This window comes from Cnephaeus nilssonii (assembly GCF_951640355.1).
Source record: "Cnephaeus nilssonii genome assembly, chromosome: 19".
NCBI lineage: Eukaryota > Metazoa > Chordata > Mammalia > Chiroptera > Vespertilionidae > Cnephaeus > Cnephaeus nilssonii.
This window is the reverse complement of record NC_137090.1, coordinates 48,589,500-48,605,518: the sequence shown is the minus strand read 5'-3', so window position 1 is coordinate 48,605,518 and position 16,019 is coordinate 48,589,500. Positions and strand designations below refer to the sequence as shown.

General features: G+C 39.8%; 1 protein-coding gene across 12 annotated transcripts in view; it reads right to left on the bottom strand.

Annotated features, from left to right (window-relative positions):
- Window positions 1-16,019, bottom strand: part of NCOR1 (nuclear receptor corepressor 1) — a 205,327-nt gene that overhangs the window by 22,959 nt on the left and 166,349 nt on the right. For 10 of the 12 annotated variants that reach the window (XM_079797252.1, XM_079797257.1, XM_079797259.1 and 7 more), the window contains 10 exons: window positions 13,805-13,945; window positions 12,158-12,241; window positions 11,441-11,697; window positions 9,612-9,972; window positions 6,411-6,638; window positions 4,013-4,222; window positions 3,399-3,548; window positions 2,935-3,048; window positions 1,132-1,297; window positions 427-920 (listed from right to left, as the gene is read on the bottom strand). In XM_079797252.1, coding sequence (XP_079653378.1) covers window positions 427-920; window positions 1,132-1,297; window positions 2,935-3,048; window positions 3,399-3,548; window positions 4,013-4,222; window positions 6,411-6,638; window positions 9,612-9,972; window positions 11,441-11,697; window positions 12,158-12,241; window positions 13,805-13,945 — 2,205 coding nt within the window. The remainder of the gene's footprint in view (window positions 1-426; window positions 921-1,131; window positions 1,298-2,934; window positions 3,049-3,398; window positions 3,549-4,012; window positions 4,223-6,410; window positions 6,639-9,611; window positions 9,973-11,440; window positions 11,698-12,157; window positions 12,242-13,804; window positions 13,946-16,019) is intronic. The other 2 variants (XM_079797249.1, XM_079797250.1) reach the window with 1 other exon arrangement.

The following is a 16,019-nucleotide window of genomic DNA, read 5'->3' as shown; positions in this document are numbered from 1 at the left end:
AACAATAAGGTGGCCTCCCTTTTAAGAGGCTTTGGGATATCAGCCTAAATACTGAGCCATATCCCAGAAAACACTGATTGAGGAATTAGGCCTCAGTAGCACAGAGCTTAATGATACATCTATCACCTTTCAGATGTCTGAAATGTCAATAAGCTCTGCCCTCGGTCTATCTACTTTCCAACCTTAATGAAGAGCATAATTTTCTCATGCAAGATAACTTGAAAGGTATCCATAAGAAATGCTGACATTAAGTAACCATAAAAACAGCAGAAGAGACATTGTTGCACTACTAGCCCACAAAACCTTTCTATTACATTTTCTATCAAGATTAGGATTTTCTTTATGCCACATTGTTCTGCGTTGCCTAAGGAATAAAGTAATCTTTACTGAGATATCACATTGCAAAACTCAGATGGAGATACATACAGCTACTAGAAGAGTCTGAGCTTTGAGAGCCACGTTCCCTCGCATCCTTGTCCGAGGCAATTTGCCGGGTGATGATCACGTCTATGAAGTTAGCTGCAGTAATGGTAGTCTTCCCTCGGGTCCTTAGCTCTTCCTCATATCTGGATTTTGGAGGAGGCCCTTTATCTTTCCCAGCCTCAGAATAAACTACTGAAGAATGAGGCTGGGGCTTGCCACTTGGAAAGGCTGAAGAAGTGTACAGACACTGAACAGGTCTCTTCTCCACCTCCAGGGTTTTCTGCTCTAGCTGCTGCTGCTCACTAACTGCTGCTGACCTGCTTCTCAAATTTTCTTCTAACCTGGCAGCTTCATGCTTACTCTCTTTTGTTTTGGAAACATCCATCTGGGGGGCAGAAGCTGCAGCATCCACAAGAGCAGCCAGGGCATCTGCAGCAGTGTTGTAGCGGGAGGCGGGCAGGCCTTGGCTTAGCGAAGGGCCCCCCGCAGGCAGTGGCCTGTAAATAAAACCAAACACAGCTGTGAAGGGGAGGCTCTGTACTGGGGGGTGCAGTGGGGAGATGGAAGGACAAACTGCAACAACAACCAATGTTTAGTGGGTAGTAAATCAGTACTAAAATTACTGCAACCACAAACTAAAAAGTGTGAATGCACGAAAGTGGTGTTTTGTGTGTTGCTTTTTTGTCAAAATGTATACAACAGACTTACATGATTCGTAGCTGAGCACTTGGATCCAAAGTTGTAATTACACTGGTTCCATTGGTTCCCTGGAAAACACTGGGTCTTTGCTGCAATATGGTCTCCTGAGCTCTTACCGAAGGGGACGGGGAGCGAACATATCCGTGACTGCCGGGTCGGCCAGGCTGCTCTGAGCCTTCAGGGGGCAGGAAGAAAAAAAGGCAAGTCGTAAGGAAGAAGCTAGAGACAGCAACATTTAGGGATTGTTAATTTCATAATATTCCTAAATAGGTAAAAGGAACATGAGATAAGAAATTGATATCCCACCTTCTGGCCTCTGTAGAAATATGTTCTGTAAGAGTTTCTTAATAAAGATGCAAGAAAACCACACTAGCAACAGGAAACAAAAGCACCAGCTATCATTTACTGGCATTGCCATTTCTGACAAGTTTCTATCTTGATTCCAGAGAAACAAAAATAACACTGATAATGAAGTACTAATACAAATCAGATAGATTCGTTTTTCAGCTTCTTCCTCAAATTCTCGTGTGTTTATCATTTCCAAAATCAAATTCGGTACCACTTTCTAAGGATCATCATGAAAGTAATAAACTGCTGCCCTCCGGGTTTCAGGCTGTTTCATTCACCCAGTTCTTCCTGCCCCTCCATAAGTACCTGTTTCTCTCAGCAAACCCTCTTTTTCTTTTTTAATCCTCACCTGAGGATATGTTTTTACTGCTTTTTTTAAGAGAGAGAGGGAGAAAGAGAGAAAGAGACATTGATGTGAGAAACATTGATCAGTTGCCTTCTCATACAGGCCCTGACTGGGGATTAAACCCACAACCTGTTCATGTATGGGGCGATGTTCCAACAAAGTGAACCACCGGACAGAGCAGCAAGCCCTCTTTTGACACAAAATTATTTACCCTGACCTTCCCAAAAGCGCAGCTCCACAAACTACACTTCTTCAATATTTTGAGACTTTTTTGTTCACTTTACCTTAGCCCCTGACTGGTCAAAACTATTTTACTCAGAAGCCCTCACATTCCTGCTCTACTCACTTTCTTTTCTTCCACCTCCTGTTCTGAGCCCTCACTCTGACTTTCTTATTCTTTGTCCTCAGAAGAGCCAGCAGTCTCAGTATACACCTGTTCTCATTGCAGGTAGCACCTAGGGCAGCCTTTTCGGCAATTTTTCTCCTTCGGACCACACATCAGCTCATGTGATTGTTTCTATAGGTTACATTCCCAGGAGTGGAATTGCTATTTAAATTTTTATATCTCTGAAAAGGCTCTCCCCATCTGCACTGCCACTGGTAATGTATGAGAACCGGTGCTTCTTCAGACACTAAAACACCGGACATTATCAACCTATGAAATATGAAGAACAAAAATGGTATTTTATTGTGTTAAATCTGCATGTTATTCATCAGTGGGACCACAGATACTTTTAAAGTATAGTTCCTGCTGAAGTCACATATCACTTGTACTTGGCTTCCTATACATATGTCTTCCTATCTATGAGCCTTTCACTTGGGCTGCTTCCAGCTCCAAGGAGCTCCCCAGCCAGTATCTTCAGGGCCAAGTGTAGCCACCACGGGCCAAAACAAAACACCTTCATCATGAAAACTTCATTTTCCCGTTTAAAGTTTATCTCGGCACCATTTCAACTTTTCTAGCATTTTTAACCTGTGTACTTCCTGTAAGGTATGGAATTACGTTCTCTCTTGAAATTCTTGTTTGTCAGAACCTTGGCATCCCGCTACGTCAGACACACTGCCCCGTCGCAGATTACAAAGGAGTGTCCACAGAACGACAGAGCCACCCCACTCACTGGGCCGAAGGTAGAGGTCTGAGGAAGCTGCAGCGATCCGTTCCCGCTCCTTCTCCCGCTCCCTTTCACGTTCTCTTTCAGCACTTGCAGCGGCTGCAAGGTGTGTTGAGTGTCCTGTAAAACACATAAATCTGCAACTTCAAGACAAAAATATTAACCTATCAGGTACAATTCAATTTCAAAATTCTTAAGTAACTGAATTTTTTTCAAAATGTTTCATATTTAAAATGTAGAAAGTTCATTTTATTATTCTTAGACGATAAATGGAGCCTAACCCAAGTTACTTTAGGATATTTCTAGAGTACCTAGTGACAGGCACTAGCGATAGCAACTATTGCTAAATATTAAATGGAAAACACAGACCATATGGGGGAAAAGTGTCCCAAATATCTCCAAAGGCTATGCTGTTAATCCTGGAGCGCACTGGTCATATAGGAGAGGTATGTGAGTGCGTGGACTCTTACCTGGAGACATAGAAGCAGAGTTGTATGGCCTGGGAGGGAACGTAATCTGTGTACCAGGAATATAAGTGATTCTGTCCATGGGAGGAGTACTTGTTCCCCCTGGGTGAGGCACTAAAATTGCTGGAGGCATATTGGTCAGATCAATGATTCCTGCTCAAAAGACAAATACAATTAAATTATATTAAATTAAGTATTATCCTAGATACAGAACTACACATGGCTTTGTTGTTGTTTATCTCTATAACCCAATGATACACTGTGTTCATTACAAATAAAGAACTTAATCACTTTGTAAGGCTTTCTTTAAATCTAGAGAAGGATATGAAATACTCTGCCCCACATGGACTTACGAGACAGAAAACCGGTAAAACAATGACTTCAATATCTAGCACAATGACTTGGTTTACTTATTTCAGTGTTCACCAAAATGCCCTGTCTCAATACATTACTTTGCCTTCAAGTAATGTATTGAGACAGGGCTAAAGGCTATAGAAAAAAGTAATGCCTTCTTTTCTTTTTTTTGCATAGTTCATTCAACAAATTATTTATTGAGTACCTAGGACACCCTGGGTACACAGTAAGTTCTATGAAATCTGAACTGCGAAGACACAGACCCCTTGTTGCTGGGTACGGGAGACCCAGCTGCTGCTCTCGTGGGGAGAGTCCTCTGGCCACATCTGGGCGCAAGTTCACTTGCATCTGCTGTGAGGTAATGTAATCATTTAGGATTGTCTGTCTCGTGTTCTCCATTGCATAAAGCTGATATTGACTTGGGTAACCTGGAGTTGGTGAAAGCTGTCTCTGAAACAGGTAAGCAGCAGCAGCTGATTGAGAGAACGAGAGAAAGGCATGTCTTTTAGTCTAGGCAAAATTCCTTTGCTAAACATCATTCACAAAAAAGAGTAAGGAAACAACAGTCTATCGGGCTAATGCACACATGCATCTTTTATTTAGCATGGGACGGTGCTGAAGAGAGGAAGATGGATTCATTTTAGACCTTAATATATATCTCAGCAATATTTAATATACACATTCTAATGTCAGATGGAATGGAAAAGGGGAAAGAGAAACTAGACAAAATACAGTATTAAACTTTTACCAGTAGAAAAGATGCTAAAAAAATTCTCAAGTAGTTTCATAGTTTCAATCTTTGCTATGTACCTTTATTATATTTTCACCTGAAGTTTCTAAGAGCTGTTTGAAAATAAAATTATTTTTAAAGTACTGATTGTCCAATATGACCAAATGGAAATACATGTGAAAACACTTTGTGACAAACAGTAACTTTACTTCTCTGGGGGTGAAAATGATTAGTCCACTACCATTTAATTAGTCCATGTGTTTAGAGGAGAGATTAGCAAACTTTTCCTATAAAGGGCCAGATGTCAAAAATCTTATGGTCTCTGCCATTGGAGCCAAGACAGAAACAAATGCATGTGGCTATGTGCTAACAAAGCTTTATTTATACAAAGAGGCAGGATCAGAATTTTGCCCCCAGGCCATAGTTTGACAACCCTAGGCTCGAGAATGACACAAGATATTAGGAAGGGGTAGGTATGGTAAAAAGAAAAAGGTAACACCTCTATCCTCAACACATTCGTAATCCAGCAAAAACTAAAAAATGACAAGAAAATCAAAGTGCAATAAAATAAAGGACTGTGATAAACACTAAATAAAAGTATAAACATTCCACTTTTTCTGAATGCTTGAGTAAACTATTATATGTATATATATATATATATTCTACCTAGAACATATGACAGGTTTTCTGGAATGTTTGCTTCCCATTCATCTAGAACTCCATAGCCAGGTAAGTCTGTCCAAGGACTCCATGGGAACTTCTGTCTCAGTTCTGGTCAGTCCCTAAGGGACTAGGAGTGGACTCCTCTGAAATGTTCTCAGTTAACAATTTGATGGCAGTAATACAGCTTTCAGATAAAATATTTCCACACATACTCTTAGAAAGCTTGGCACATGGGTAACGAAGATTGCTTCCCTAAAGACCAAGCTAAAACACAAATGTTCTGTGTCCCAATTTCAACTTGAATGATGTAACAAGCAAGAAGAGGGATGAGCAGAAAAAACATTTGAGTTGAGTCTGAGCAGGCAAGAGGAGGAGGGAGTGGGACCTGGGAGGACAAGGGTGGAGCCCACACAGCAGGTGGGTCAGGACAGAGGGCCCAGCTGAGAGTCTCCACCAACCTGCCAACAACCTGCTGACTGTGCCCATGGGCTCCTTCCCTGTGCAGAGCAGCTGCCCCGCTCCTGACGCAGCATCACCGTGTCCAGTGCAGATTGCTCTAGAAAACCTAGACACTTCTGCACCTACCAAATTTATATTCATAAAGTTCCTTCTAGCTATACTTGCTACTGTAATTATGTAACTTAATGAAATAATCTATAAATGAGAGAAAAATGAAAAGAGTGGTTTCCCCGGAAACTGACTATTTTGGAAAGACTCAATACAGAAGGTGAATCAAGTATGGACTAGACAATTTTAAAAGACAAGGGGAAAAAAATCTAGAAGGGTTCTGTATTTAGATTGATTTGAATGACTAAATTCTAACTTCACTTGAAAAACCAAACCTGGAAATGTAAGTGTTTACATAAGAAAGACAATGGTAAGGTTTCATTAGTGAACCTGGCCTCAGATTAGAACACTGGTAAATGAATGCCTATGTTGTAAATTAAAATGTTTAGGCTATGCCTGTGCCATTTAAAAATAATTCTTCATATACATTCAGCCACTTTTTCAATCAACTTAAACAAATGCCATCAGATAAAAGGGCTTTTGATATACATATTACTTTAAGTTCTTTAAGGGGTACTGTAATATTTTGTTTCCTGACTTAGATGCTGGTAACATGGGGCGGTACAGTTTGTGAAAATTCACTGGACTGTAAACTCATGATATGTGCAACTGTCTGCATACTGTACTTTAATAAACAGAAAGTTTAAAGTCACACAGGTATATTATTTCTTTCCATAAATTAACACTACCACTGTGCTTACCAGGATCCAGAGCCCTGTGAAACGGCATGGCTGGATCCAGGTGTGTGGGAAGATGGCTCCTGTACACCTCTCCTGTGGTGCTGCCTCGATGATGGGGATCAAAAGGACTGTGGCTCACTACAGGGTCCACCCCAGGTACTGGAGACTTCGCTGGCATGCTTTCCCTCTGGGTAGGGGTCAGTGTCGATTTTCTTTCATGATTGATAGATTTGCTAGAAGGAAGCGTAACTGGAAAAAAGAGTCAACACCACAAATTCTTAAGAAAACTTGCTGAGTATGATATTTAACCCTGTCTCAACCAATCAAATACAGACTAGAGTCATATAACATTTTGATCTTCCGTCCACTAAACATGCAACATTCAATCTTGCAAAATATGCAAATGTGAAGACTAGCAGAAGATTTTGAGGTTTGCAGATCACTACCTTTTGGATCACAGCACTAGTGTTTTAAGACTGAATGTTAAGATTAAAATGAAGTTCAGTACTCTTCTTTAAATCCCATTATAAATAATTTTGTTTTCTGTATGACTTTAACATTCTGAATTCTTTTGATCTCACACGTATCAATTCGCAACTTCCTCTCTATCACCCAGACTCCTTGCTGCCCATCAGGCGCTTAGTTATACAGTAGTCCCCATTCCTCCTTTGTCTCTTTTATATTCTGAGGTTTCATTTACCTGTGGTCCACAATATTAGATGGAAAATTACAGAAATAAACAATTCATAAGTTTTAAATTGTGTCACGTTCTATGTAATGTGGTTGAAATCTCATGCCCTCTGGCTCCTCCTCCATGCAGTACTGCACTATAAGAACACTACCTGCCCATTAGTCACTTAAGTAGTCCTCTAGGTTATCTGTCCAAGGACTGCACTGCTTGTGTTCAAGCCACCCTTGTTTTACTTAATAACGGTCCCAACGCACAGGAGTAGTGATGCTGGCAATTCAGATCTACCAAAGAGTAGCCATTAAAGTACCTCCTTTAAGTAAAAAGGTATGTCCGGGAAAACCTCTATATACAGTACAGAGGTACTAGCTTTGGTTTCGGGCATCCACTGGGGGTTTTGGAACATATTCCTTGCAGATAAGGGGGAACCACTGTACTATTTTTCCTTGCTCTGTACTTTCAAAAGACTTTCTCATTACCATACCAACCTCCATCACCCCTGTACTCCAGCCTCTTCTTGTATAAATGTTATTCAATGCTTATTATATGCAAACACTTACTGGCCATCACCCTCAACTGTTTTAATAACATAGCAAAACACTGTGATAGGAGATTTATAAGAAATATATATGTGGTCTTTATACATAGTTCCTAACTCATAGCTCCCCAAGCCCTTCGAATTTCCTAAGTGTTAGAGGAACAAAGGTGTCTTTTGTTGTTATGAGGTGGTGACTTCAAAGCACCCAGGAGAGGGGGGATGGCTGGCAGGAGAACCAATCACATGACTGGAGGGTTGGAACTTTCAGCCCTACTCCCTGACCTCCAGGGAGGCTGGAGGGTGAATCCAATTGTCAATGACCAGTGATTTAATCCATCGTGCCTATAGAATGAAATGTTCATAAAAAAGCAAAAGGACAGCCTTCAGAAAGCTTCCAGGTTGTGGGGCAATGGAGGTGCTGGGAGAGGCATGGGAGCTCCACACCCCTTATCACATCCCTTGCCTATGCATCTCTTCCATTTGGTCATCTGGTACCTAAAATGTTTCTCTGACTTCTGTGAGTTGTTTTAGAAATTAACTGAACCCAAGGAGGGGGCTGTGGGAACCTCTGATTTATTGCCAGTCAGAAGTACAGGTAAAAATCTGGACCAGCGATTGGCATCCTGCGTTGGAGGGTGTCCTCGGAACCTCCAATCTGCAGCCAGTTGATCAGAAGCAGAAGTGGGTGGGAAAGGAGGAAGGAGGGAAGGGGTCTTGTAGGCTGAACCTTAACCTGTGGAATCTGATGCTCTCTCTGGGGAGACAGTGTTGGAACTGAGTTGAATTCTTGGCTACCGTGCTGATATCTGAGAATTGCTTGTTGGTGTGGAGACCCCTCCACACACACACACTATGTTGGAAACTGGGTCTCAGAACACCCAAAATAAACACAGAGAAAATAAATTTTATCATCTTAGCCATTTTAAAGGGGACAATTCAGTGGCATTAATATACTTACAACGTTATGCAACCATCACCACCATCTAATTATTAATACTTTGATAATATCAACTTGACCATGATCAAACAAATCTGGTCACAACCAAGAAACATACTCTGATTCATTACATTCTCTTCCAAGCCTCAACTTGCTCAAATATAAAGTGCATTTTCCCTCCTCAAGGCAATTCTTCAAAACTATAGCCGAAAGGTTTTGGATTCACCAACCTACTCAAGCAGGCACTTCCCTCTCTCCTCCCTCCATGCTACCACCACACCTCTCCCAACGACTAAATCACACTTCTTCACAACTCCCACAGTGTCCAGCCCAGGACCTTGCACATGAGCCCTCAATTAATATGCACTTCAATACAATTTAAAATGATAAGTGGAAACACTTTTAAGAAGGCGTCAGTTAGTTTTAGGGACCACCTGACAAAAATCAATGTCTCTCTTACCTTACTGATGTACCCACCAGTAACAAGAACAATAGTTCACATTTACTGAGTCCTTCCAACATGCCCAGCACTATTCTTTTAAAGTTCTTTAAACATACAACCTAATTTTATCTACACAACAATCCAGTGAGGCAGGTCTTAATACTACGTTACCATTGTATGGATGAGGAAACACAGGCACAGAAAAAGCAAGTAAGTTGTCCAAGTTCATGCAGTACGAACAATCTTAGTTCAACCCTGAACAGTCGTGCTTCACAGCCTAAACTTTCAACTACCATACTGACTGCTGCTGAAGAAACAACTGTCAAAACTGACTTCCAGAAAAACTAGGATTAGCTGGAGGGGCTGGAGAGGACACTCCTAAGACTATTCTATTCGAGAGCATTTTTGGACTCCATCACACTCCGCACTTGATTAAAATATTGGATATCTTACCTACAATTATGTCTATTTTAATCTGGTAGCCCTCTATAGCCCTAGCATCAAGCACAATCTAAAGATCCTGTGACAACGTAAAGCTAACAATTTGACATTTACTACTAGCCAGATATGAAAAAGCTCAATAAAAATGATCAGACAAGGACACAAGAAGAGCATACCATCAGAAGTCCTATTCATCATGGGTGAGCCTCTGGACATGGTGCTTTGATAGCTCACAGGTGTCCGCCGTGCACTGGAGTCGTCGTAAATCCCTGGACTCATCTGTGCTTTGGGAGCTTCATGAAGTGTTGACCTAAGAACTGAGGTGCCAGAGCTTACCACAGATGTATGCCGGGAACGCAATTGCTCGCCCGCTTTCACATCCTCGTATTTTCCCCGTTCTATCACTTTTATGTTCTCTGGCACAATTTCCAGTGGAGGCATTCCACGAGCTAGTTTGCTAGGTACTGTGATTAAGGATTTGACATTGTGTTTGATGGCAGATTGACCTGAGTTGTTGTCAAACTTTATTGGTGTGCCCTAAAAGGAAAGAAACGAACATTACAGGTAGCCCAAAGCACCTGAATATTTTCCCATCTAAGGTCTCTGTTTGGCTCATGGAAATTATAGTTTGCTATAGTAGTCTTTTTTCTTTTCAACTGCAGTTTACATTCAATATTATTTTGTATTAGTTTCAGGTGTACAGCATAGTGATTAGACAACCACATGCTTTACAAAGTGGTCCCCTGATATTTCAAGTACCCACCTGGCACCATACATAATTATTATAATACTAGAGGCCCGGTGCACAAAATTTGTGCACTCGGGGGTGGGGAGGTCCCTCAGCTGGGCCTGCACCCTCTTGCAGTCCGGGAACCCTTGGGGGATATCCGACTAATGGCTTAGGCCTGCTCCCCTAAGCTGTCAGTCGGACATCCTTAGCGCTTCTGCTGCACTCGCCAGTCGTGAGCCTGGCTCAGGGCTTCTGGCTGAGCATTGCTCCCCCTGTGGGAGTGCACTGACCACCAAGGGGCAGCTCCTGTGTTGAACGTCTGCCCCCTTGTGGTCAGTGCACATCATAGCAACCGGCCCTTCTGCTGTTATGTCAATTTGCATATTAGCCTTTTATTATATAGGATTGATGACTATATTCCATATGCTTTACATCCCTGTGACTATTCTGTAACTACCAATTTGTACTTCTTCATCCTTTCACTTTTCACCCAGTCCCCCATCTCCCCTCCCCAGCTAGTAACCCTCAGTTTCTTCTCTGTATCTGTAAGTTTATTCTGTTTTGTTTGTTCCTTTATTTTATTTTTTAGATCCCACACATAAGTAAAATCATATGGTATTGGTATGATTTATTTCACTTAGCATAATACCCTCTAGATTCAACCATGCTGTTGCAAATGATAAGATTTCGTTTTTTTAAAGGCTGAGTAATATTCCATTGTATATATGTATGACTTTTCTTTTTAATTCTCATCCAAGGATATGTTTTTATTGATTTTTAGATAGAGAGGAAGGAAGAGAAAGAGAAAGATTAATGCGAAAGAAAAACATACCAAAACCTAGGTATGTGCCCTGACTGGGAATTAAACCAGCAACCTTTTGGAATACGGGATGTTCCGAGTAACTGAGCCACCATCTATTGAAGGGCACTTAGGTTGCCTCATCTTGGCTATTATGTAATAGTTCAATGAATATAGATAGGGGTGTACATATTCTTTCAAATTCGTGTTTCGGGTGTAGTACTCTTTATTGTCTGTGTGCATATCTCAATTACAAGCCCATGGATCCTGAGTTACATACTTTCCCACATTATACACAGCACACTATGAACACAGTAAAAACTAATGATAAAGCATACATAAAACTTTCATGCTTACTTCCAAGAGACCTGATCTCAAAAAAACTACTTATAATTATTAAGTTGAACTTTTAAATGCTTCATAAATATTACAGTCTAAAGTGGAATGACTGGCAAAAAGAACCACAATCCAGTTACCTGGGAGATGGAACCCTCAATTATTGGCCTTGTGCTTTGGACCACGTCTGGAGTTTTTCGGCTTTCCTGAGTTAAAATATCTTGTCGCGGAATCTCGTGAATGGAACGCCCCATTTCTTTGATGGTGGTAATGCCATCATATGGTTTTCCTTTGGTAATGGCACCTTCAAATGCTCGTATGGGAGGACTCTCCCTTTTAATCTGTTTGGGATATTTAAGGCCATCTTCAAAGCTTTCAGTTGTTGTTCTTGGTGTGCCTTCAAATAAGAATTCAAGACACATACTTACTAAAACAATGCCCATGGCTGCATAAAAATGCCACTGAACTGCACAACTAATTGTTCAAACCGTAAATTTTGTTGCAATTTTACCACAACTAAAAAACTTAATGCCTTGTCATCTTGCAGTTTCCAATCAATTTCCTGTTTATAACAGATCTTTAAATAAATATTCATCAGTCATTTTTTAGGGTAGTTCAAAATTTCATACATCATTATAATACAGACCAGAATGGTTATTACATAACAAAGATATCTCTACATTAAAAAATTAGGCAATTATCATCTTCAAAAAGAAGAAAGAGAAGATTTGTAATAAATATTAAATATCTAATATTTCAAAGGGGGAAATATCCTGAAAAACATGTTTCATGTACTGCAAATTAATGTCAAACTGGTATGCAGTGAGGGAGTCACAACAAACAAGCGAAATGTTTACCCTGCATTATGGAACCAGAGAGCACAGTCCTTTCTTTGAGGTCAGAATGAGGGCTCCCCCTGGGCAAAGCTCGGCATATCAGTCCTTCAAAACAAGAAAGCAATTCAAGTATTAAACACAATGTGTATGTCAATCCACATGTACTTACACTGTCCTTAGAGTATATGTTTTTGATAAAAGCTCTATAGAGAAAGGAAGATCACTGAAAACTATGTATGGTGACAGGTGGGCACTAGACTTATCTGGGGGATAACTTTGTAGATTATATAAACGTCTAAGCATTATGCTGCACACTTGAAACTAATATGATATTGAATATCAACTGTACTGAAAAAAAGGGGGATATTTTAAATCTGTGAGCTATTCAGAAGCATGTCATGGAATAAAAGTTGGAAGTACCACTATTCCTTTTTAAACTGTTACCTAAATAGAAAATGTGCACAAAGGCATCTATTAGAGGTCAAAAAGGAAAGAAAGACACTTTCAAAGCTAAATCTAAAATCCCAATGCTTCTTTATCAAGGTGAGAGAAAATACAAAGGGACTGAAAATCATTGTTAACTCTGAAATACATCTGTGAAAAAAAGAAAATATTGAAAATAGATAACTTGTAAGTATATAAAACATTAAATGAAACATGCAAATCAAAATTAAAGAGTTATAAATAAGCCCTTAATAAGCTTCATGTTATATGTGTGTACAGGGTGGGGCAAAAGCAGGTTTACAGTTGTTCATATGGAAAATAATGCAATAATTACTAAATAATACAAGAATAAACTCTATTTCACATACAACTTTTGTCCCACCTTGTATTGCTTATAAGTTGAGGGGTCCTTACCCTGATTTTAGTATTTCATCCAGATTAAAATTAAACAGTTGAGGCAGGTTAAGAGTGCAAGAAAGTGAGTCATTAAGAAAAAAACCAGCCCGGCCATGGTGGCTCAGTGGTTAAGCATCAACCTATGAATCAGGAGGTCACAGTTTGATTCCTGGTCAGGGCACATCCCCGGGTTGCGGGCTAGGTCCCCAGTGTGGACCATGCAGGAGGCAGCCGATCAATGATTCTCTCCCATCATTGATGTTTCTCTCTCTCTCTCCCTCTCCCTTCCTCTCTGAACTCAATAAAAAATATATTTAAAAAAAAATAAAAACCATACTATCATTTACTGAAGGCATATCATAGGATCAGCACAGGATGGACGCCTGTCTCTAACAACGGTAGGTACAATCTCCTAACTGACAGAAGAGGAAAGAGGTTCAGAGAAATTCACCAAGAAAGGGGAAGCTCGGATTCAAATACATGTCTTTGCTCTATCCATTGCACCACTTTGCCTGCCTCACAATACAAAGTTCTCCTAACGAATTTTACATTTTCAAACTCATTTATCTCAAATAAAAAAAATCTACAAATTATATGAGAATTTTAATAGTTACCTACAATGTGACCAATTATGTTTAACTTTTACTTCCCTCCACTGTCATGTAGCACCTGATTTATATGTCAATATGAATAGAGTTAATTTCGTATTAATTCAGGGTCTATTTTATACAGTATACATATTAATAATATACAACCTAACCCAACAATGCACATTTACCAGACCAAATTAAATGTATCTAAATGCTGTTCTGGAAACAAGATTTTTACCCTCTAAAGGTGCCGACACGGGAGACTCCCTCACTGACAACCCCTGCTTTATGTTTCCTTCCACTGATTCATAGCTTCTTTTTAAACTGATTTCATGAGCTGTTCTTGGACTCCTTGTCCCTTCTCGGGCATTCTTAATATCTGCAAAATATAGGAACAAGAATTGCTCAGACAGAGTTCAAGGTCTATTGTACAGTAAGAAAGTTACTATAATTTCATAGCCTATCTTATAAAAATAATAATATAAAAATTAGTCTTAACCAACAATATACATCTGTGCAAATGATATTTATAAAAATGTTTTTGTTCATTCAAATATGTTTATTGAGTTCAGGCTTACAAATAAGGTTAACAAATTAAGTCCCTTTGCTCATGAAACTTACCCAATAGTAGCAGATACAGATAAATTACTAGGTAATTACTATAGAGTATATTAAGTACTATGAAAAGAGAAGTATAATGTGCTATGAGAATGCTGGAAGGGAAACCTAACACTTAAAGGTACAGGTAAGACTGCCTAGAAGAAGTAATATTTAAGCTGAGAACTGAATGACAAAAGTTGCTTAAGTCAAAAGTAAAGGGAGAGCCCTGGCTGGTGTGGCTCAATGGTTGGAGTGTCAATCTGCACACAGAAGATCTCGGGTTTCATTCCTAGTCAAGGGAACATACCTGGGTTGCAGGTTCAATCCCAAGCCCAGTTGGGGCGCATGTAGGAGGCAACCAATCAATGTGTCTCTCTCTCACATAGATGTTTCTCTTCTCTCTCTCTCTCTCTCTCTCTCTCTCTCTCTCTCTCTCTCTCTCTCTCTCTCTCCTCCCCCCACTCCCTTCCTTCCACTCTCTCTCTAATAAAATAAAATAAAATCCTTGGGAAAAATATCCTTGGGTGAGGATTAACAACAAAAGAGGTGGTACAGGTCAAGGGAACAGTGAACACAAAAACCCAAAGGCAAGATAGAGTATAATCCATTAAAAGAACTTAAACTTAGTCCTGGCTGGGTAGCTCAGTTGGTTAGAGCATCATCCAGGTACACCAAGGTTGCGGGTTCAATTTCTAATCAGGGCACATACAAGAAGCAACCAATGAATGCATAAATAAGTAGAACAACAAATCAATGTCTCTTGTCTCTTTCCACTCCCTTCCTCTCTTTCTCTTAAAAAAAAAAAAAAGGTGTGGGGGGGAGAGAGACTTAAACTCAGTTAATGGCCCATGTGTAGAGTGAAGCTGGGAGGAAGAGTGCAGGGGGAGTAACTGCAAAGGGGCTAAGGGAAAAGGTGAGAAGGGGGCAATCTGAAGAGATAAGCTGGAAGCAGATCATGGAAGGGAGATTAAGCCAAGGTAAGGAGTTTAAAATGACCTTAAAGGCCATGGAGAGTCCAGCAGGAAGTGACATGATATACAGTTCTGACTATGGGTTAAAACTGAAGGCAGGGAGATCAGTTAGGCAGCTACTGAGCCATTCAGATGACAGATGATGGTAACAGTGGGGAATAAAATGAAATGGACGAGTCCAGAGACTTTAGGGAAGAGAAGAGAAACATCGTGACTGGTTGATTGGATGTGGAAAGCTTCAAACGGAGGAGTCAAAGATCATGTCCAGATTTCTGTCTTAGACCAGAAACAAAATGTAAACCAATATATGCCAGAATGTTAATGCAACAAAGGAGGAAGGAAATAAGAAAGTTACCATATACTTTGTGTCAGGCACTGTGTGCTCACATACTTTTTTTCTTTATATTTGAAGAGAAAAATAAATCATGACTAGTGACCACTCAGATCACAAAAACAATTGCAAATGAGAACTCAAATCCAGCTCATCACTTGGCTTTTATACCATAACTGAGTCATTCTTATAAAATCATACCACTGGGAAAATATAACTTAAGAGTACATCTAAAGAATTATTTTCTTATAGACATTAAATAGTTATATTTAGGAGAATTTAAATTCAATATTCTTTCCAGGATTATCAGACTATCATTTACTCCCTAATGCTTAACTCATAAAATAGGAATCTCTTTAAAATAAATGTGATTCTATTAAAGATAACAAAGATTCTTTTCCTAGGCTAAATCAACAAATTAGAGTTGATGTTACCTACCACTTATATGACAATTACTATAAGGTTGCACTGTTTATCACTTTTCATTGATTGTCTCAGTTAATTTTTCACAAGCATTTCATGAGAAGGTACTATTATCAACCCCTTTTACA